Raw genomic sequence first — 22,713 nt, 5'->3', positions numbered from 1 at the left:
CTGATAAAGGGAATAATCCAACAAGAAAATATGATGATAATAAATATTTATGCCTCATAATTAAGAGATACTACTTGAATTAAAGCCTCAGAGACATCCCAGTATAATAAAACTGGATGATTTCTCCCTCACCATTGGTGAGGCCATCCAGACATAAACTCAGGAAGACTCTTTGGACCTGAAAAATATTATAAATAAAATGGATTTAAGAGACATCTACAAAATATTTCATCCAACAAAGCTGAATACACATTCTTCTCAGCTACACATGGAGTCTTTTCCAAAATGGACCACATTTTAGGCCACACACACACACCTTTTAGCAAATACAAAACAACAACCACCATGAAAACCCTGATACAATTCCTTGCATCTTATCAAATCATAATGGAATGATTTGATAAGTACCAAAAAACCCCACAGAACTATATAAACACATGGAGATTAAATAATACACTTTTAAATGATGAACAGATGATGGAAGAAATTAGGGGAGGAATTTAAAAGTTCTTAAGACCCAAAGGAGAATAATGATACAACATATGGAAACCTATGGAACACTATGAAGGCAGTGAGTGTAGACACTATGAGTGTCTACATAAGAAAACCAAAAAGATTCCAAACAATCAACCTAATGATACATAATAAACATAAAACAAACGAATTCCAAAACTAGTAGAAGGAAGGAAATAATTAAAATCAGAGTCAAATCAATGAAATTGAGAATACAAAAAGAATACAAGGGGGCTGGGGGTATAGCTCAGTTGACAGAGTGCTTGCTTAGCATGCACAAGGCTCTGGGTTGAATCCCCAGCACCACCAAGGGGAAAAAAGTACAAAGGATCAGTGAAATGAAGAGTTGGGTTTTTTGAAAACATAAAACAAGATGAAGTGCTGGGGTTGTGGCTCAGATGTAGAGTGCTCACCTAACACATGTGAGGCCCTGTGTTTGATCCTCAGCACCACAGAAAAATAAATAAATAAAGGTATTGACAACTACAACTAAAAAATAAATATAAAGACAAAAACAAGACCATACGGGGCTGGAGATGTGGATCAAGCGGTAGCGCGCTCGCCTGGCATGCGTGCGGCCCGGGTTCGATCCTCAGCACCACATACAAAGATGTTGTGTCTGCCGAATACTAAAATATAAATATTTAAAAAAAAAGACATAAGCCGTTAGCCAAACCAACCAAAAGAAAAATAGAGAAGACTCAAATTAATAAAATATAGATAAAAGAAATTACCACAAACATCACAGGAATCAAGTGAGTAGATCATTAGGAATTATTTTGAGCACTTACATTCCCATAAATTGGAAAACCTAGAAGAAATACATACATTTCTAGATATACTGACCTGCCAAAATTGAATCAAGAGAACACAGAAGACCTAAACAGCCCAAAAACTAGTAATGAGAAAGAAGCAGTAATAAAAACAAAACAACGAAGTACACGATTAGAAGGATTCTCAGCTGAATTCTACCAGACCTTTAATAAAAAAGAAGTAATGCCAATGCTCCTCAAATTATTCCGTGAAATATAGAGGAACGAACATTTCCAAATTCATTCTTGTGAAGCCAGTATCACACTCGTACCCAAACCATATAATGACACATCAAGGAAAGACCAATATCCCTGATGCAAATATCCTTACTAAAATATTAACAAACTGAATTCAACAAAATATTAAAAAGATTGTACATCATTACCAAGTTATTTTTATCCTAGAGATGCAAGAATGGCTTAACATATGCAAATCAATAAATGTAAATTCATCATAAATAGAATCAAGGACAAAAACCACTTAGTCATCTCAATAAATGCAGAGAAAGCCTTTGACAAAATTCAATACCCATTTATGATAAAAAAAAAAGCACTGAAGAAACTAGTGACAGAAGAACCCTACCTCAACATCATAAAGGTGTAAAAGAAAAACCCAAAGCCCAAAGCCAACCTCATAGTAAATGGGGACAAACTGAAAACATTTCCTTTAAAATCTGCAACAAGACAGGATGTCCACTCTCACCACTTTTATTTAATACAGTGCTAGAAATTCTAGCCAGAACAATTAGGCAAGAAAAGAAATAAAAGGGATAAAAATAGAAAAGGAAGAAGTCAAATTAAAACTATGGATGATATGCCTCTATACTTAAAGATCCAAAAAGCTAATAAATTCAGTCAAGTAGCAGATTATAAAATCATCACATAAAAATCAATAGCTTTCTTATATACTGCTGGGCTGAAGTAGTGGCTCATGGTAGAGCACTTGTCTAGTATGTGTAAGGCACTGGGTTTGATTCTCAGCATCACATATAAATAAATAAACAAACAAACAAACAAATAAATAAATAAATATCCATTGACAACTAGAAATCAGGAAAGCAATCCCATTCACAAATAGCCACAAAAGCAAAACAAAAAACATAAGAATAAATCTACTCAAGGAGTTAAAGAACCTCTACAGTGAAAACTATAGAACACTAAAGGAAGAAATTTAAAAAGACACAAGATGGGAAGACCTCCCATGTTTGTGGATTAGCAGAATTAATATTGTTAGAATGGCCATAGTACCAGAAGCAATACAGATTCAATGCAAATCCCATCACAATACCAACAACATTCTTCACAGAACGAGAAAAAAAAGACCTAGAATTCATTTGCAAGAAAAAAAGATCCCGAATACCCAAAACAATTAGAATTTTTGGCTTAGAAGCCAAAAAAAGCATTGCCGGAAGCACCATAATATCTAATTTCAAATTATACTGCTGAGCTATAGTAACAAAAACTGCATGTACTGGCATAAAAACAGACACATAGATCGATGGGAGAGAATAGAAGGCACAGGACAAAAACACACACTAGAGAAGATGGCCTTTTTAATAGATGGTATAATGCACCAATAAAAATGTGAGGAAAAAAGATTCTTAAAAATCATAATGCTGTGAAATATTTTACCAGATCTGAAAAACTAGCATAATCACAAAAATATTTCACTTTCTTTCCTGGCCACTTCCATATTTTCTTTCTGCTTTCCAAATTATATTACATTAGGAAAGTGTAAGCAATCAATACTGCAGCAAGTGCTCCTGTGGGGCATAAACGCCGCCGTGTGTGTGGACAAAGTCCTGCCATACGTCTCCCTTTGTACCATAAGCTACTTGAGTGGGGGCTATTCTGTACACCCCTTGTTTTGCACCCTTTGTGCTTAGTGTAGTACTTCACTCATTGCAGGAATACAAAAAGAGTTGATTGTTCGTCTGAGTCAAGAATGTAACCTACCAGGAGCATCATTCAAGTCTTTTCCCTCTCTCTCTCTCTCTCTCTCTCTCTCTCACACACACACACACACACACACACACACACACAGAGTCTCTCTCCCCCCTCTCTCTGAGTTTAACCAAAAAGGACACCTTTCCTCCATAAAATATACCTCCTAAGGGAAAGTAGTTTATAATGACATTTTAAGGTCTAAGTTTATTTCATGGTTCTTTGAATGTGGAAGGACAAAAGTATGAGGGAGGAGAGAGAAAAGGTTCATCGCTCCATCCCAAGGCTGTGTTAAGTAGCTTCCCGGTGGGCTGGGGATGCGGTAGCGCACTCGCCTGGCATGTGTGCAGCCTGGGTTCGATCCTCAGCACCACATACAAACAAAGATTTTGTGTCCGCCGAAAACTAAAAAATAAATATTAAAATTCATTCTCTCTCTCTCTCTCAAAAAAAAAAAAAAAAAGTAGCTTCCCAGAGCCCTGTTCTTCTACTTGTAAGGCTGAGTAAAGCACTTGGTGGCAATGCCTTCCCCTCTGGGGAAGGAGATTCCCGTTCCTCTCCACTAAGGAATTACCCATGGCTCAAATGTCTCTCTCTCTCTTATGTACTAAGATATACTATCTGAGTGTTAGATTTTAAAATGCCAAAAACATTCAATCAAATAAAAATAAAACAATCAAAACATCATGGAGGGGGACTGACTTTCTCTCAAGGATCTCTTGCTCTGGGGGAAGCCATGAGCTGCCATGTTGTGAGCAGCCCTATGGTGAGGCCCAGGAAATGAGGAGCTGAGCCCTCTTGCCCACAGCCAGTGAAGAGTAGCCCAGAATTATGCAAAGGAGCTAGCTCAGAAGTAAACTACCCAGCTTTGGTTAAGCCTTGAGATGACTGCCTGGCCAACTACTCTGACTACAATCTTGTGAGGGACCTTGAGCCAGAACCACCCAACAAAGCTGCAGATGAGAAGGCAGCAGGGAACATACTTAAAGTGCTGAGAAAAAAATTAATCAGCCAGGAATTCTGCATTTATAAAACTATTCTTCAAAAATGAAGGAGAAATGAAGATATTCCCAGACAGACAAAAGCGGAGGATGTTTGATGCTAGTATATCTGAAAAAGAAATGCTAAGGGGAGTTCTTCAAGATGAAATGAAAAGACATTACACAGTAACTCAAATCCACAAGAAGAAATAAGAACTCCACTAAAGGTAACTACATAGGTAAATATAAAATCAGTATTATGTAGTTTTGATTTGTAACTTTTCATTTTGTTTCCTAAATGACTTAAAAGACAAATGCATAAAACAATAATTATAAATCTTTATTAGCAGGCACACAATGTATAAAGATAAAACTTGTGACAAAAACAAAATACAGAGGGTCAGTTTGCATAGGAATAGAGTTTTGTATATTACTGAAACTAAGCTGGGATCAGTTCAAATTAGAGTGTAAAAAACTTATGAATGTTAACTGAAATCCCCATGGTAACCACTAAAAAAAAAACCCAATTAAAATATATATAGAAAAGGAAATGAGGAAAGTATTAAAATGATACACGAGAAAAAAAATCAAACACAAAAGAAGGCAGCATTGGAGGAATAAAAAAAACCAAAGATGTATAGAAAACAAAGAGCAAAATGGTACAAGTCCTTTCTTACCAGCAATCATTTTAAATGTAGCTGGATTCAACACACACCACTAGAAGACAGAAAGTGGCAAAATGGATAAAATAAATGATCTAATAATGTGTTGCTTGATATTCATTTTAGAGTGAAAGATACAGAAAGATTAAAAGTGAAAGGATGGAAGAGAGTTTATGCTGGGTGCAGTACAGCTCAGGAGGCTGAGACAAGAGGATTGCAAGTTCAAAGCCAGCCTCAGAAATTTAGTAAGGCCTGAAGCAACTCAGTGAGATCCTGTCTCTAAATAAAATACAAAATAGGGGGCTGGGGCTGGGGCTCAGTGGCAGAGCACTTGCCTAGCATGTGTGAAGCACTGGGTTCAATCCTCAGCACCGAATTAAAAAAACAAAACACCTAAATAAATAAAGGCATGCTGTCCATATACAAGTATAAAAAAATTCTTTAAAAAATTACAATAGGGCTGGGTGATGTAGCTCAGTGGTTGAGTGTCCCTGAGTTCAATTTCCAGTACCCCCACCCAAAGAGAATTCATGCAAATAGCAGGCCAAAGGGTGCAGGAATGTATCCCACCATTATACAAAATTCACCGGAGGTTAAAATTTGTTACAAGAGACATAGAAGACCATTATATATGAACAAAGGTGTCTGTCTGAACACACACACACACACACACACACACACACAATATGCACTCAACAACAGAGTCCCAAAACATATGAATCAAATACTTAGAACTGAGAAACAGATCACTATACAGTAGCTGGAGATTTCAATACCTCACTTTAATAATAGATATAACATGTAGACAAAATACTAATAAAGGACATAAAGGACTTGAACAACACCCCAAACCAGTTATACCTCACAGACATATAAAGAACACTCTACTCAACAAGAGTATACGTACACATTTTCTCAAGTATATAAGGAACATAATCCAAGACAGACCACATTTCAAGCTATAAAACAAATAAAAACATTAAAAAGACTGAAGTCATATACTTTCTTGGACAAAATGGAAAAAAGCTAGAAATCAGTACCATAAGGAAAACTCATAGTATGTGCAAACAACACTTTTTTTTTTTTTTTTTTTTAAACAGTACTGGCAATTGAACCCAGAGACACTTTACCACTGAGCCACATTCCCAGACATTTTTTTTGGGGGGTAGGGCAAGGGAATACTGGGGACTGAGCTCAGGGGCATTCACACTGAGCCACATCCCCAGCCCTATTTTGCATTTTATTTAGAGACAGGTCTCACTGAGTTGCTTAAGGCCCTGCTGAATTGCTGAGGTTGGCTTTGAACTCAGGATCCTCCTGCCTCAGCCTCCTGAGCCGCTGGGATTACAGGCATGCGCCACTGGGCCCGGCCTCCCCAGACATTTTTATTTTTCATTTTGAGTCAGGATCTCACTGGCCTCAAACTTGAAATCCTCCTGCCTCAGATTGCTGAGTAGCTAGGATTTCAGGCATATGCTACCATACAGGATTTAAACAACACACTCTTAAACTAAAGGGTCAAAGAAGAAATCACTAAGAAAATCAGAAAATACTTTTGAAATGAATAAGAACAAAAATATATCAAAACCTACTTGAGGGACTGGGATTGTGGCTCAGTGGTAGAGTACTCGCCTAGCACGTGCAAGATGCTGAGTTCGATCCTCAGCACCACATAAAAATAAATTAATAAAATAAAGTTATTGTGTCTGACTACAACTGAAAAATATACATTAAAAAAACTTACATGATGCAATGAAAGCAAGAGAAAGAGGAAAATTTATAGCAATTTTAAGTTTATTAATGAAGAGAGACCTCAAACCAATAACCTAACCATACTTCAAGAATTAGAAAAAAGAACAAGGCCCAAAGCTAGCAAAAGGAAAGAAATAATAAAGCTTGGAGTGGAAATAAATAAAATGGAGAAAAATAGTTGAATCTTATAAATCAGAAGTTGATTCTTTAAAAAGATCAACAAAATTTGTAAAGAAAAAGAAAAGACACAATAACTAAAACCAATGAGAGTGGGGGCATTATTACTTATTTTACAGAGGAAAAAAGGAAGAGAAAACACAGAACAACTGTTCATCAAATAATTAAATACCATAGGTGAAGTGGGGTGATTCCTAGAATCACATCACCAAAACTGACTCAAGAGAAGTAGAAAATCTAAACAGACCTCTAACAACTAAAAACACAGAAACAATAATGAAGGCTGGGCACAGTGGCACATGCCTGTGACGTGGGAGGCTGAGGCAGAAAGATCTCAAGTTCAAGGCCAACCTTAGCAATTTAGAGACACCCGTCTCAAAATAAAAACAAAAAGGTCTGGCGATGTAGCTCAGTGATAAAGTGCCCCTGGGTTGATCCCTAGTAATCCCCGCAATACACACACAAAAAGAGCCAGGCCTGGTGGTGCACACCTATAATCCCATCAACTTGGGATGCTGAGACAGGAAGATTGCAAATTCAAGGCCAGCCTCAGCAACTTAGTGAGATCCTATCTCAAAATAAAATAAAATAAAATAAATAAAAATAAAAAAGGCTGGGGATGTAGCTCAGTAAAGAGCCCCTAGGTTAAATCCCCAGTACCCAAAATAAAATAAAATAAAATAGTTATCAAAATCCTCTTTTAATTAAAACAAAAAGCTCAGGGCCAGATGGCTTCATTACTGAATTTCCTCAATCATTTGAAGACATCCTACTCAATGTCTTCCAAAAAATAAAACCTAATTCATTCTATGAGAGCAGCATTTTTACTGCCACAGAATAGAAAATTACACATCTATTTCCCTTATGAATATGCTGCAAAAATCCTCAACATACTACTACCAAACTAAATCCAATGGCATATTAAGAGGATAATACACCATGACCAAGCTGGATGTATTCCATGAATGGCAGAGATATTCAACATAAGAAAATCAACATAACACACAAGGAAAACACATGATCATCTCAATTGGTATAGAAGAAAGCATTTGTCCAAGTCCAAGGGCTGAGGGTGTAGTTCCATGATACAGAACTTGCCTGCTACACACGAAGCCTGGGTTCAGTCCCCAGTACTAAAAAAGAATCCACCACATATATACAAAAGGTAACTACATGAGATGCACGTGTTAATTAGCCTGACTGTAGTAATCATTTCTAGGTATCTATGTATACTGTTTTTTTTTCTTTCAGGTAAACCAGGAAAACAACTTTTATTGGAAAGTCAAATAGAATACCAAGTTGGTTTTACATTATATTTTATGGTATTAGGTCATAGTGCTTGTTTGCTTTCATCTCTATGTGTATCTATATCAAACAATCACATTGTACACCTTAATGCAATTTTTATTTCTAAAAAGTCCAACATCCATTCATGATAAAAAGCAAAAGGGAACTTCTTCAACTTTATAAGAAATATTTATGAAAAACCACACCTACCATCATGTTCAATGGTGAAATGCTGAAAGCTCCCCCCCAAAAACAAGGACAAAACAAGGACTTTTGCTTTCACTGTTGCTACTCAACACTGTAGCAAAAGTTCCAGTCACCGCAATTAGGCAAGAAATGGAAATCAAGACGTGAAAACTAGAAAAAAAGATATACAACTATCCCAATTTGCAGATGACATGATTGTAGATACAGAAAATCTCAAAGAATCCATAGAGCAACTATTAGAGTTAATAAATTCAGCAAAGCTGCAGAGTATAAGATCAAGACAAAAATCAGCTGTGCATCAAAGGACATTACCAAGAAACGAAAAGACGGCTTACAGGATGAAAGAAAATATTTAAAAATCAAATATCTAATAAGGATCTACTCTTCATATTATATGAAGGACTCTTACAACTTAAGAGGAAAACAACTCAATTTAAAAACTGGCAAAAAATTTAAATACATACTTCTCTTAAGAATATATACACGGGGCTGGGATTGTGGCTCAGTGGTAGAGCACTTGCCTCGCTCATGTGAGGCACTGGGTTTGATTCTCAGCGCCACATAAAAATAAATAGACAAAATGAAGGTATTGTGTCCATCTACAACTAATACACACACATACATATACACACACACATAAAAGTATATGAATGGCCAATAAGCACATGAAAAGATAATACTAATAGCAATTAGAGAAATGCAAATAAAGATTAGAATGCTATCTACTTCACACCCACCAGGCTGGCTATAAATGAAAGGGAAAAAACAATAAAAAAAGGAAAACAGTAAGCACTGGCAAGGGTGAGGAGAAAATGGAATGCTCATATATTGCTACTGGGAATAAGAATGATTTAGCCATAAAGCATGACTCTGAGGAACAATTTGGCAGTTCCTCAAAAAGTTGAGCAGAATTACCAATTGACACAGCAACCACACTCTTACCCATATAGCTCAACAAACTAACAACAAGTACTCATATGCATTCATATGCACCAAAGTTCGCAGCAGCACTATTCACAATAGTCAACAGGTAGAAACAACTCAAATGTCTATTAACAGATGAATGGAGAAACAAACACATATACACACCATGGAATATTACTCAGCCATTACAAAGTAAGGAAGTATAGATAAATATTACAATATGAATGAATCTTGAAAACATTATACTGTAAAAGAAGCCAGACACAAAAATTCACATGCTTTATTATTCCTCTTATATAAAATACCCAGAATAGGTTAATCTATAGACACAGAAAGCAGACTAGTGACTGCCAGGGTTAGGGGTGAATAAAAAAAATAACTCCTTAATAGAAACTAGGTTTTATTTTGGGATAATGAAAATGTTTGGGAACTAGATAAGAGATGGTGGTTGTATAACAGTGTGAATGTAACTAAACTGTTACATTGAATTGTTCACTTTAAGATGATTTAATTATATGTGATGTGAATTTCACTTCAATTTAAAACAATTAGGTTAAGAAACAAAAAAAGATTGATTCATCTAAAAGCTTGGTCTCTTATCAGAGATAACAAACCATTATCCACAGTTGAAGTGCCCTGCAGATGTTATTTTTTTGTCTTCACAGTATTTGAACAGTTACTAGTATTTTAAAAACTAGGCAACTTTTCAAAACATCTGGATTTCGGGCTTTTCTTCAAAGTTTCCATATGATAAAAACTAGTTACTGCCAAAAAGCAGCTGCTTCTTTAAGAAGGAGCACATTACTTTGCAGATCACCACAGTCTCTTCCACTTTCTATTGCCAAATATTATCATGCTTGCCTGATTATTTCAAAAGAGGAATTAAGAATAAAAGTAGCTTATCTCTTGCACTCATATTTCAATTGAAAGTGGAAAAATAAAAAGACCTCGTTTACTTCCAACTTGTTTACTCCTTTGTATTTCCTGCTTCACATCTTCAGCTAAAATTTGAATTTGTATCTTCTATTCTTTTTGATATTATAAAAGAGAGAATCCGAAAACTCTGACAAGTCTAGAACCCTGAATTTAAAATTTACCCTCTGAGACTTGGCTGCATGAAAAAAAAGTCAGTTAGGCAGGTGAAAATGAATAAAGATTCAAGTAGTTTTTGTAAACCACTAAGTCCCCAATTTTCATTTCTGCAAATAGTTTAAAGAAATTGACACTAGAGCATTAAAATATGTTGGAGATCATAATCTAGAGCTTATATATTATGTTAATCATATAATACAATTATTATAATATATTATAATTTTCTTATATAATTATGCTATATATTATATAATCAATCACATTATATATGATATGCTATATCAAAGTTTTTATAGGAGTTCCACATCTATATGGGACAAGATGATTAATCAAATTAAATAAATTTGAACTGAGGGCAAGCAACATCCCTTGCTTGGTTACTTGGCTCTCTGGAAAGGAAGGGAAGAATGGAACTACTATTCTCATCTTGTAAGTACTCCTTTTTTAGAGGATATTATATAGGTTCCTATGAAGAACTTACACGGGAGGAGTAGGGGCTTTCTGGCAAACTTTCCCCACAGGACCTTCTGTTGCCTTCCATAGAGGTCCTTGTTGCAGGGTGTGGATGGGTTGGAGAAGAAACAAACATAATTCCTGAGAATGTAACTCCAAGTCAGACATTGTCCAATAGACTTTAATTCTTTACTTCATTGAGCATCAACAGGGTTATCCCCATTTACTGTAGTTTTTGTGTTTTGGGTTTTTTTCCCCTCTCCCAAATTGCAGATTCATGGCAACCCTGTGTCCAGCAAATCTACTGGTGGCATTTTCCCAGCACCTTTTGCTCATTTCATGTCTGTCATATTTTGACAATTCTCAGAGTATTTCAAACCTTTCCATTATTATATCTGTGATGGTGATCTATGGATCTTCCATGTTACAATTGTTAATTGTCTGAAGGCTCCATGAAATGTACCATAAAAGATGATGAGCTTGTTGGGTGCAGTGGCACATGCCAGCAATCCCAGGAGTTTATGGTAGAAGGACTGCTTAAGCCCAGGAGTTCAAGACCAGCTTTGGTAACAGAGCAAGACCCCATCTCAATTCTAATCATTCTAAATGGAGAAAAATCTAAAGGCATTCCCTCTAAAATCTGGAACAAGACAGGGATGCCCTCTCTCACCACTTTGATTCAACACAGTTCTTGAAACATTGGCCAGAGCATTTAGAAAGGAAAAGAAGAACTTAAACTAGCACTATTTGCTGATGATATGATTCTATACCTAGAAGACTCAAAAATCTCCACCAAGAAACTTCTAGAACTAGTAAATGAATTCAGCAAAGTGGCAGGATATAAAATCAACACGCATAAATGAAAGGCATTCCTGTATATCAGTGACAAATCCTCTGAAAAGGAAATGAGGAAAACTACTCCATTCATAATATCCTCAAAAAAAAAAAAAAAACAAAACAAAACCAAAAAACCTTGGGAATCAACAAAAGAGGTGAAAGATCTATACACTGAAAACTATAGAACCCTAAAGAGAGAAACAGAAGAAGACCTTAGAAGATGGAAAGATCTACCATCAATAAATCAATAAATGGTCCAAGGACCTGAACAGACACTTCTCAGAAGAGGATATACAATCAATCAACAAATATACGAAAAAATGCTCATCATCTCTAGCAATCAGAGAAATGCAAATTAAAACTACTCTAAGATACCATCTCACTCCAGTAAGAATGGCAGCCATCATGAAGATAAACAACAACTGCTGGCCAGGATGCAGGGAAAAAGATACACTCATACACTGCTGATGGTACTGCAAATTGGTGCAGCCAATTTGGAAAGCAGTATGGAGATTCCTTGGAAAGCTGGGAATGGAACCACCATTTGACCCAGCTATTCCTCTTCTCAGACTATACCCAAAGGACCTAAAAACAGCATACCACAGGGACACAGCCACATCAATGTTTATAGCAGCACAATTCACAATAGCTAAACTGTGGAGCCAACCCAGATGTACTTCAATGGATGAATGGATAAAAAAAAAATGTGGCATTTATACACAACGGAATATTACTCAGCACTAAAAAAGAATAAGATCATGGCATTTGCAGGGAAATGGATGGCATTAGAGCAGATTATGCTAAGTGAAGTTAGCCAATCCCCAAAAAACAAATGCCGAATGTCTTCTCTGATATAAGGGGGGTGACTCAAAATGGGGTAGGGAGGGAGAGCATGGGAAGAAGATTACCTCTAGATAGGGAAGAGGGGTGGACACGGGAAAGGGAGGGAGAAGGGGAATAGCTAGGATGGTAGAAGGAGACCTTCATCATTATACAAAATACATGTATGAAGATGTGAATTTGGTGTCAACATATCTTATATACAGAAATATGATAAATTGTGGTATAAAGGTGTATTAAGAATTGTAATGCAAAAAAATAAGAAAGCTCATGTAAAAAAATAAAAAAATTAAAAAAATTTAAAAACAAAATAAACAAAAAAAGACAAACACCACCACCACCACCCCCCACAAAAAAAAAAAAAAAAAAGAGAGAGAGAGAAAAAAAAAGATGGTGAACTTAATTGATAAATACTATGTGTATTCTGACTGCTTCACCAACTGGTGGTTCCCGTCTCTCCCTCTCCCTGTTCCCTGAGACAACAGTACTGAAATCAGCCTAGTTAATAACCCTACAATGGTCTCTATTGAAGTGGCAGAAGAGTCCCACATCTCTCACTTTAAATCGGAAGCTAGAAATGATTACGCTTAATGAAGCAGGCAAGTTGAAAGCAGAGATGGGTGGAAAGCTAGGACTCATAGGCCAGTTAGCCGGTGTGTACATAGGAAATGTTCATGAGGGAAGTTAAAAGTGCTTCTCCAATGAACACATAAATTAGAGAAAAGTAAGGAGTCTTATCATGATAGGAAGAACTGTAGTGGTCTGGAGAGATCAATCAGCCACAACATTCTCTTATACCAAAGTCTAATACAGAGCAAGGCCCCAATTCTCTTCAATTTGAAACTAGCAGTAGTTGGTTGGTGAGGTTTAAGGAAAGAAGCCATCAAGGAGAAGCAGTGAGATCTGATGTAGAAACCCCAGCAAGTTACCCAGGAGATCTAGCTTAGATAACTGATGAAGGTGGATTTCCTAAACAACAGGTCTTTACTGTAGATCAAACAGCCTCATATTCAAAGAAAATGCCATCTAGGGTTTTCATAGATGGAGAGGAGAAGTCAATGACTGGCTTCAAAGAACAGGCTGCCTCTTATGTTAGAGGCTAATGCAGCTAGTGACATTAGGTTGAAGCCAGTGGTCATTTACTAATTTGAAAAATCCTAGGGTCCTTAAGAATCACACTAACACCACTCTGCCTGTGTTCTATAATTGAACACCAAAGCCTAGATGATAGCACATCTGTTTACAACAAGGCCTACAGAATTATTTTTTTAATCTTTTTTTTTTTTAATTTTTATGTGGTGCTGAGGATCGATCCCAGCGCCCCATGCATGCCAGGCGAGCAAGTACACTACTGCTTGAGCCACATCCCCAGCCCCATACTGAATTTTTTTTAATATTAATTTTTTAGTTATAGGTGGACACAATATCTTTATTTTTAATTTTATGTGGTGCTGAGGATTGAACCCAGAGCCTCATGCATGCGAGGCAAGAGCTCTTCCTCTGAGCCCCAATCCCAGCCCTGAGGCCTACTGAATATTTTAAGCCTACTCAGAAAGAAAAAAAAGACACCTTTCAAAATATTACTGGTCACTGACAATGTACCTGGTCAACCTAGAGGACCAATGGAGCTGTATATACGATTAATGTTTTCATGCCTTCTAAGACAATATCAATGCTGCAGCCCATGGATAAAGGAGTAATTTCAACTTTCACGTCTTATCATTTAAGAACTACATTGATCAATGTACTTGCCATATGTAGTGACTTCTCTGAAGGATGTGGGCAAAGTATATTGAATATCTTCTGGAAAAGATTCATCATTATAGATGTCATTAAGAACATTCATGATTTATGGGAAGAGATCAAAATATTAACATATACAGACCTTTGGTGAAGCTGGATGACTTTAAGGGATTCAAGACTTCAGTGAAGGAAGTGAATACAGATGTGGTGGAAAGATAATCGAACTAGAATCAGAAATGGAATCTAAAGATGGTGACTGAATTGTCGCCATTTCTTAATAATTTTTTTTTTTTTGTACTATGGATTGAACCCATGGGACACTTTACCACTAAACTACAACCCTCTCCTTTTTCTTTTTTTATTTTGAAACAATGTCTCACTAAGTTGCTAAGGCTGACCTCAAACTTGCAATCCTCTTGCCTTGGCATGATGACAAAATGGATGAGGAGCTGTTCCTTATGATTGAGCAAAGAAAGTATTTTTTTGTGATGGAACCTTCAGTGGGGAAGAAGCTGTGAACATAGTTGAAATGGCAATGAAGGATTCAGAGTATTACATAAACCTAGTTGATAAAGCAGTGGCAGAGTTTGAGAAGATTCAGTTCAATTATGAAAGTTCTACTATGTATGTAAAATGCTATCAAATAGTATCACATAGTTCACAGAAATTTTTGGTGAAAGAACTGCCAAATGATGCAGCAATCTTCTTTGTCTTACTTTAAGAAGCTGCCACAGCTACCTCAACTCTCAATGACCACCAACCTGGATCAATCAGAAGACTACAGTATATTATAAACCAATTTTTGTATGTACTAGGAAAGCAAAAATTTCACACCTTGCTTTATTGCAATATTTGTTTCACTGTTGTGGTCTTGAACAGAAACTACACTATCTCTGAGCTAAGCCTGTACATCTTCAGTCTCAAAGTTCTTTTTTTGGGGGGTACTGGGAATTGAACTCAGGGGCACTCAACCACTGAGCCACATCCCAGTCCTATTTTGTGTTTTATTTAGACACAGGGTTTCACAGAGTTGCTTATCATCTCGCTTTTGCTGCGGCTGGCTTTGAACTCACGATCCTCCTGCTTCAGCCTTCCGAGCCTCTGGGATTACAGGTATGCCTCACGGCGCCTGGCCTCAAAGTTCTTTAAACTTGTTGATAATGTCCAAAAAGGGAAAGAACTGAGACCCCTGTTGATATGACTGGCACTCCTGTGAGGCCACTGGACTTCCATAATTTGCCATGCTTCCTTCTCTGGTGGCAGAGTCTCAGTGCCTGCTTCAAATGTAACAGAGACTGAGCTCTGTGAGGGCACAAGCTTTCATTATTCATCTCTGGATACAGATACTACAAGCAGCTGGCATTTAACAAACATATTTTATTAAATGAATAATGTTACCACCCTAAATGAAATCAAGCAGAAGAGAACCCAGGTCATCTGATCATATTGAAACACTGTATACACAGGTACCAAGGTACTTTCTCCGCTCCATATTTACACTGCTTTACTCTTAGCCCCATCTATGAGAAGCCTTAATGGCTAAAAATGTGATACTGAAAATGCAATTACAGAGAAAAGAAGGATAGTAGAAAGACCTGAAATAAGAGAATTCTGAAAATGTAATCTACTCTAAAGAGAGTCCCTTGTTGATTGGGCTTAGTAATCTGTAAGACTGCTATGCTAGGAAGCCTACCAAACTAAAATAAGACAATGATTAGATTACTCTATTATTAGATTTCCTATTCAAAAAAGGAGACTGGAATATACTGCTAAAAAAGGAAAAAAAAATAATTGTTAAGAACGCATGCAAATCTTTTTGATATTAAAATTAAAAGCTCTATCAACATGTAATACCAAGACATGAAAAGATGCTTAAGATCTATTAAGGGAAAAAAGAGTAAGTTAAACATAATATGCAGGTTTTGGATTTTGCTTTAAAAAAATGTTAGCATGTTCACAGAAAATATCTGAGGAAATATAATCTAAGTATTAACAGTAATTAACTCTTGGGGGTAAAATTCTAAAATTATGGCACAGTTTATAATCTTTACTGATTATGGGGGAGAGCACTTTCTACAATTTTTATTTTAGTGATGTTTACATTTTTAAATGAATATATATTACCTTTGTAATAAAAAGTGTACAAATAAAACTGAAAAAATTCTTTTATATCTTTAATTAAAAAAAAAAGTCAAAGAGCAGTGTTACCAGTGATCAAAAAAGGGTGTTGTGAAACCACCTTCTATGGGACACTAAGGCTCCTCTCAAAGGGTCTCTGAGAACCAGCACAGCACATGAAGGCAGAGAGATCTGCAAATATATCCCCACTAAACTCCTGAGCTTGAGCATTTGAATTTTAATATTTTATACTTAAGTTCTGTTGCCAATGAGTGTCTGAAAACTTCTAATCTAAAATATGTGTAAATAACTATTTCTGAATGTCCCTCAGCCTTTCCTGGGGTCTGTGCAGATTCCCCAGAAATGGCAATATGCGTTCTCTCATATTTCCTGAGCATGACATTTTGGTAGCTAGCTTCTTTAAGCATAAAGTCTGCTACATTTATGAGCTTTCTGAGTACAAGGCCGAGTGCTCTATGTGTAAGGTTCCTCTGTTCAAGAAGGCTAAAGGAGCAGGAAGCCTTCATTCCCTACCATGTGGCTAACCTCTCTCAATCATGGTCTGTTGCCATCCAGAAGCTGGACATTGGAGGTCACCAGAGACTATTTTTTACCATGAATGGGAAGTCAATTAGAAATAGTTGAATGACTTTAAAATAACTTTCTTGAAAGGGGATGCTTTTCTTTCTCTGCAAAATTCTTCTTTCTCATCACTGGTCTTTTTTCTAAAAGGCTATACTGAGTGGCTATAAGTCCTTTGCTTTGTTGTTGTTGCTGGGTTTTAGAGGGCTCCCATAGATTTTTAAGGTTAGTTGTATTATTCTAGTCTCATCAGTTTAAGAGAAACTTGGATTTCAGAAAATATAAATGAAGGGTTTTAATAAGTGAACCAAATGTCTGCATCCGCCAGAGCATGATTTTTGGAAATCTGAATTTGTTTGGCTACATATTATCTCTAATAATCATGGAAGGTTTTTGAAATTAAATTTCTTTTTTGTTTTGTTTATTCTTCCTGACTCTCACAGTCATATCCTCATCTGGATTCTTATTGGGCTGAAACTAATATGGCGTTTTCTGTTTACTACTTTTAGGCTCCACTGCTTCAGCAAGGAAGCACATCTGTGAATTTCTGCATCAGAACCAGCAGGGGGAGTTCACTCACACAAGAATCTGAAGCCCTTTATAAAGGGATGGTGAGAAAAGCAATTCAACTTGCTTCAGTAAGAATGGGCTTTTTGCATGTTGGAAGGATTATATAATAAGCAACAGGTTATCAACAGTAGTGCTGAGATGAAGAGCCCTTGACAAGGTGTATTTAGAGAAAGCCCAGCAGCCAGTGCCTCAAGGGCAACACTACCACCCACGGCAGGTGCATATCCTTCCCGTACCTGTTTTTCAAGGCTTGGCTTGCTAAGCTGTACAGTTTGAGGTCCAGCGAGTCTGGTCCCTGGAGTAGCTATCACAATGCTGGTGAGCTGGGCCATGGGGAACGTTTTGGCTATGGTTGCGGTCTGCCCATTGACAACACGGACAGGGTGAATGGAGTTCTGGGATGTGGGGAGGGTTGTCGGGGTAAACTTGGTCAGCATGACAGGCCTCTGGATAAGTTGAGGAGCTGCAAGCATGGGAGGAGGTGCTGGGGCGATAGGAATGTTATTCTGAGCCACAGGCTTGGGTCGAACCTACGGGGGAAAGAGAGAATAATTACTGTATTATTTAAAGATACTTCTCAAGTTGTATAAATCTAAAACATAAAATCTTCTACACTATGTATGTGAAATGGTACTTCATACAATACTTATTAATATTTATTTTCTTATTTTAATTCTTCAGCTCTTAGGACAAAATCTTACAAAAGGCCTATTGGCTCATAACAGGACCCAAATGCTACCCTGGAATGTAGTAATTATGGTTCAACTCTCAGCTCCTTCTTGTATAGCATTCTGCTTCTTCAGACAGAGGTCAAAGCCTGATCCAGAGAAGAGTCCCACACAGAACTTGTGCCAGTATAGCAATAGTATTGCTAATAGCCTTAATTCACATTCTGAATTTCTTCACATTGATTGGTTAAGTAAACCTCCACTTCTGGCCCTCTAATTCCCTGTTCTTGGCTACTTCTGTCCCATCTTAAATGCAAATATTTCTCAGGAGTTTGTTCTGGAACCCCTCTTGTTCCCCAATGGCCTCACTCTTCCTAAAACTTTAGTTACCATCTGTGTATTAAAGACTTTCACAGTCTTCTGGTCTCAGAACCAGAAATATTTCCTAAACTTCGGAATCATATTCAACTCCCTGTTAGATAACTCTACTAAGTAAATGGCCTTTTCTTGATAAATAAACTTTGGCATTGGGGCTGCAATTGTAATTCAGTGCACTTGCCTAGCATGTGTGAGGCACTGGGTTCAGTCCTCAGCACCACATTAAAATAAAGATACTGTGTCCATGTAAAACTAAACAAACAAATAAAAAAACTTTAGAATCATTCTTGACACTTCCTACTTCAACTCTACTACCTAAATACTTTCAAATTTATCTACTTCTTTCTATCCTCACTGCAACAACAGTAGTTTATGTTTGCACAACTGAAACCAATTAAAAAAATATGTATTTAAGCTGGGCACAGTGGTGCAGGCGTATAATCTCAGTGGCTCAGCAGGATGAGGCAAGAGGATCCTTAAGTTCAAAACCAACCTCAGCAAGATCCTAAGCAACTTAGTAAGACCCTGTCTCAAAAAAAAAAAAAAAAAAAAAAAAAAAGGCTGGGGATATGGCCTTGGGGTTCAATCCCTGGTACCAAACAACAACAACATCAAAAAAGCTAAAAAATATGGAGTCAACCTTACCTAGGTTCAAATCCTGGTTCTAACACTCATAAGCTCTGTAACCTCAGACAGCATATCTGTTATTTCTAAACCAGTTATATTTCCAACTTCTAAAACTGTGATCAGAAGGTAAAATTCTTTTCCTTTATGCATCAGAGTTTGATTCACAGTTAATTCTATCTAGTTCTGTACCTCCAGAAACCCAATAAGAGTAAGAATACAACTATGTTACCAGGCATGCATGATTAAAAAAAGCATTTATTACTGAATCAATAAGGGATAATTAAATTGGACATGGATGGGGAGAATTATATTCAATAGGACACCATGCTTTGGGCCCTCCTAACTGGGTAACTCTCATTAACTTGGATATACCCATTGTAAGGCTCTCGAATGCCATGCCAATGGAACTGTAACAAGATACATTGGTTCCTGTGGCACATAAGGCTTCTATGCTAGAGTGGCTCTCCTGATGTCCTGGATAAAGACCTCATTTCCTTAAACCTGAACAATCCCTAGATAGCTACAGGAACTTCTATACAGTTGCTGTAGGCACTCCCATTGAAGACAAATGTCTAATGCTGTCTTTTTGGCAAGTGGTTTTTTTCTATCCTGTATCATTTGAAGTATACTACTGTTAAGTGTGGCCCATGATAGTCTTGTCTGTCTAAATAAAAGTTTAGCTTAACTTAAAATAACCCTGAGGTGAGTACCACTGACTTACCTTAGGAAATACATTTTAAAGTACACACATAAATATCTGTATCTATATAAAACAAAAACTTCATGAAATAAAGTATATAGCATGGGCTATCAACCCACTAAATAGGTTTCACTAATGAGTTATGACCTGATGTTTGAAAAACATAGACTAAGCCTTAGACTGCCTACCTAAAAAAAGGAGTAATACTCATATTCACAGGGTTCTTGTGAAGAATAAAATAGACAACCCACATAAAGTGCTTAACATAGAACCTCATATATAACAAAATCCTCTATAATCATTAACTATCATCATTACTGAATTTCCTATCTGTTCTTATCCATAGTCTTGATCATTGCTAATCCATTCTCTAAATAGTGGCAAGAAGAAATTTTCTTCTTATTTTTTTGATACTTTTTTAGTTGTAGATGAGCACAATACCTTTACTTACTTACTTATTTGTTTATGAGTACTAGGATTGAATTCAGTGGCACTCAACCACTGAGCCACATCCCCAGCCCTATTTTGTATTTTATTTAGAGACAGGGTCTCACTGAGTAGTGCCTCGCCATTGCTGAGGCTGGCTTTGAACCCATGATCCTCCTATCTCAGCCTCCCCAGCCACTGAGATTATAGGCGTATACCACCACGACTGGCTCACAATATCTTCATTTATTTTTATGTGGTGCTGATGATCGAACCCAGTGCCTCACATGTGCTAGGCAAGTGCTCTACCACTGAGCCACAACCCCAGCCTCAAGAGGGAGTTTTCTAAAACATAAAGTTTGATCACATCAAGGCCAGCTTGGGCCACTTAGTGAGGTCCTGCCTCAAAATAAAATCAAAAAGGCTAGGGAAGTTGCTTGAAAAATTCTTTGATGGATCCCAGCTGCCCCTAGAATAAGTCCCAGATTCCTATACAACCTAGAAGGATCCACAGGCTCTGGCCCCAGTGGACTGCTCTAGTCTCATCTCTTGTGTAGATCAGCCCCACTGCCCACTGTGCTCAGCTACAGTAAAAGTTCCTTCGGTCCCCTGAAGCTACATGCACCTCTACACTTCAGACGCATGTATACTCTGTCCTCTCCCTGGGACATTTTTATTTTTCCCCCCAAATTTTGTCAAGCTAACTTCACTAGGATTCTAGGTCTCAGGTTGAATATCAATTCTTCGAGGAAACCTTAAAGAAACTTTCTCTACTGCTCTTGAGAATGGGCTGGGTGTTCCTCCCACATACTCTCAGTCTACTCTATACTTCCCGTAAAAGACACTGTAATTGCCTGTAAATGTCTCTGAAGCTCTTTAAGAGCAGAGAACCTTCTGTCTTGAAAACTGGCATATCTATAGCGCTTAGTACAGTGTTTGCTACCCAAGATATTTATTAAATATTTATCTGATAAATGACTGAAATCATCTTATCTCATGCTAGCACTGTCCAATCTCTCTCAAGAGACTATTTGTAAATCACTTATGCCACTGATCACAAAATTCTTTTCTTCCTTTTTAGTTTTTAGTACTCAGGATTGAACCTAGGGCCAGGCAAATGCTAGGTAAGCACTCTATTACTAAGCTACATCCCCAGCCCTTTTGATTTTATTTTGAGATAGGTTCTCACCACGTTGCCCAGGCTAGCCTTGAATTTGCAATCCTCTCACTTCAGCCTCCTGAGTAACTGGGATTACAGGTGTGTACCAGAGCATCAGGTTACATAACTCCTTTCTTTTCTCTCTTAGCCTCAAAGGTAGGGCCTCAGTTTTACCCTTTCTATTGGGCAAGTCAATGTCCTCAAGAGTCAGATAGGTAATCCTGACACTCTGCCTTGAAAATGGTGATGGGCAGTCAAACTGCTAAAAGAACACTCAGGAAAAATATGAGCAAGCAGAGCTGTGTGAGCCTGAGTAGAAAGTACCCTAGGCATATCCCTTCCTACATCTTATAATAAAACTTGGCCTTTAAGTATGATATGCAATATCATCACTTGTAGAGTAGAACTGAATGGTTTCCACTGGTTAGTTTGGCTGTCCTTCCCACTTTCATTTGCAAAAGGAAAACAAAAGTGGTAACTGTATTCTTTCTTCACCGCCAGGCAGGTTTTAGCTAAATTATAAGGTTTACAGTGGTGTTATTTGTTTATTTCTTATTTTGCTGGGGACTGAATCCAGGGCCTTGTGCATGCTGGGTAAGAACTCTAGCACTGAGCTAGCCCCCATCCCCTAGCCTAATGATGTAATTTTTTTTTTAAATGGACACAGTACCTTAATTTTGTTTATTTATTTTTATGAGGTGCTGAGAATTAAACTCAGTGTCACACACATGCTAGGCAAGTGCTCTACCACTGAGCCACAACTCCAGCCCTAATGATTGTAATCTTAATTGTTTTGAATTTAGGAAAATTTCCTTTTCCTTCACTTCTCTCTTCTACTGCATATGGTCACTGCTAATAAACCATGATAAAAAAAGATAAGATTCCTCCTGGTAGAGAAACTGGCAGAATTTTTTGCTAAGTGGGATCTGAATGCAGCTGAATTGGTAAGCCTGCTTACAGGCTGCTTAGAAAAGGCCCATGAGGGCAAATGAATTAAACAGACACTTCTCAAAAAGAAGAAATACAAATGGTCAAAAAAATATGAAAAAATGTTCAACATCATTAGCAACTAGGGAAATGCAAATCGAAACTACACTGAGATTTCATCTCACACTGGTAAGAATGGCAGTCATCAAGAATACAATCTATAATAAATGCTGGAAAGGATGTGGGGAAAAAGGGGGACATTTTTACACTGTTGGTGGGACTGTAAACTAGTATACCCACAAAACAGTATGGAGACTCGACTAGGCATGGAATCA

General features: G+C 37.2%; 1 protein-coding gene across 22 annotated transcripts in view; it reads right to left on the bottom strand.

Moving 5' to 3' along the window:
- The window catches only part of Phf21a (PHD finger protein 21A), a 188,582-nt gene that overhangs the window by 22,969 nt on the left and 142,900 nt on the right, over positions 1 to 22,713 (bottom strand). For all 22 annotated transcript variants that reach the window (XM_078046147.1, XM_078046144.1, XM_078046140.1 and 19 more), the window contains one exon: positions 17,730 to 18,023. In XM_078046147.1, coding sequence (XP_077902273.1) covers positions 17,730 to 18,023 — 294 coding nt within the window. The remainder of the gene's footprint in view (positions 1 to 17,729; positions 18,024 to 22,713) is intronic.

Source organism: Ictidomys tridecemlineatus, chromosome 4 (assembly GCF_052094955.1).
Source record: "Ictidomys tridecemlineatus isolate mIctTri1 chromosome 4, mIctTri1.hap1, whole genome shotgun sequence".
Classification (NCBI taxonomy): Eukaryota; Metazoa; Chordata; class Mammalia; order Rodentia; family Sciuridae; genus Ictidomys; species Ictidomys tridecemlineatus.
The sequence above is the reverse complement of the archived record's forward strand: the minus strand, read 5'-3'. Positions and strand labels throughout refer to the sequence as shown.